General features: G+C 41.2%; 1 protein-coding gene across 1 annotated transcript in view; it reads left to right on the top strand.

Moving 5' to 3' along the window:
* FBXL3 (F-box and leucine rich repeat protein 3) overlaps positions 1–1,841 on the top strand; it is a 15,703-nt gene that overhangs the window by 2,420 nt on the left and 11,442 nt on the right. Inside the window, exon 2 of the mRNA XM_009281729.1 lies at positions 1,069–1,191. Coding sequence (XP_009280004.1) covers positions 1,069–1,191 — 123 coding nt within the window. The remainder of the gene's footprint in view (positions 1–1,068; positions 1,192–1,841) is intronic.

The following is a 1,841-nucleotide window of genomic DNA, read 5'->3' as shown; positions in this document are numbered from 1 at the left end:
GCCGAGTACAGGGGCACGATCACTTCCCTACTCCTGCTGGCCACACGATTTCTGATACAGGCCAGGATGCCATTGGCCTTCTTGGCCACCTGGGCACACTGCCGGCTCATGTTCAGCCGGCTGTCAACCAGCATCCCCAGGTCCTTTTCCGCCAGGCAGCTTTCCAGCCACTCTTCCCCAAGCCTGTAGCGCTGCATGGGGTTGTTGTGACCCAAGTGCAGGACCCAGCACTTGGCCTTGTTGAAGCTCATACAGTTGGCCTGGGCCCATCGATCCAGCCTGTCCAGGTCCCTCTACAGAACTCGTTGGACACAGATCAGTTGCTGACAAGGTAGCATGGCTTATGGTAGACTTCAAATTGATCTTGTGATCAAATTTTTTTGCTGTTCCATAGGTTTGCAAAGCTGTCATGCCTACTGTATATATAAGAGGTTATTCGGAAAGCACATCTGAATGTTGGGGGTAATCTACTGGAGGCGCATTAAGTGATTCGGTTATGTATGACTAATGAAGATTTTTTTTTTCAGAGTATCCATTGCGTATCTGTTGTGGTATTAATGATGAAGGCCCAGTCATATAGGTTCAAATGATAATGCACTTAACTCTCCAGCAGCTCTATGTTATGAGCTGAGTCACCATAAAAGGAAGCAGCTTTTTCACACAGTAAAGGATTTATAGAATTCCCGCATTTTGATAAGGAGGAATGTAAAGAGGAAGTGGGGTAGGCTCTGGACCCAAATGAACCTCCACTTGCTTATTATTTGATGTGGATTGAATATCTTGGAACAAACTGTTTAGCTGACCCCTCACCATGCTAAATTTTACCAAAGTGTTTAGGAGAGTGGTAAATTTATAGCAAATTATCTTGGATTTTTGGTATGTACTTTTTGGGGAAAAAAGAGTAACATTGATGGATTCCCAATGAGGTGTCTTGTGGGTTTTTTTTGACATCATATTTCAGAAGGTGAAGTGAAAAAAATGTTAAAGTACATCTACTCTACTCTGCTTTTTTGTAAAGAGTGTGTTTGGTGCAGTGTTTTCTGAACAATAAATGTGTTTTGTTTTAAGGTGGACAGTAGCAAGGAATCTGCGGAAGCAGCTTGTGATATTTTATCACAGCTTGTGAATTGCTCTCTGAAAACACTTGGGCTAATTTCAACTGCCCGGCCAAGCTTCATGGATTTACCAAAGGTATTTTAATACGTATATTTTTCTATAGCAAAGTATTGCAGTGGTTCATACAGTATTTCTATAACTTTATGAAAAGTTTTATTGTAAAAATATAAATCTTTGGTAAAGAAAACTCCATTACTGGGCTGTATTAAAGGGAGGAACTAAGATGTTGTATTAAGATGGATAACTGTTTCACTTACTCTCTGCATTGTGTGAGAACTTAGTCCTGACCTTGTTCTTCCAAGTCCTCCTGTCTATTGACCTTAGTGTAATACTGGGCAATACGTTGCAAGTCAGGAGGCTAGATGATTCCTGTCTGTGTAGTTGTACTGTGAGACTGTGGGGGATGTTTAGGAGACGATTATAATCGAATGAGTAGTAGAGTTTTATCTGTGTGGACTTGCTGTAGGGATTATATTATCACTGAGCTCTCTTTAGAAAGCAATATGATCATGACTTCCAATACCTCGTGTCATGCAGTCAAGTGTTGGATTCTTAGGCAAAGTGCACTGTATTTCTGGAGTTTTCTGTCAGATTTTTACCTTGCATGTTTACCAAAAATTAGATTTTCTTAGAAGACATGTAATCTAGAAGACAACAAATCTCTTATCACAGAATAGTTTGGGTTGGAAGGGACCTCTAAAGGTCGTCTAGTCCAACCCCCCTGC

Source organism: Aptenodytes forsteri, unplaced genomic scaffold (genome assembly GCF_000699145.1).
Source record: "Aptenodytes forsteri isolate BGI_AS27 unplaced genomic scaffold, ASM69914v1 Scaffold51, whole genome shotgun sequence".
NCBI lineage: Eukaryota > Metazoa > Chordata > Aves > Sphenisciformes > Spheniscidae > Aptenodytes > Aptenodytes forsteri.
This window is presented reverse-complemented; position numbering and strand designations above follow the sequence as displayed.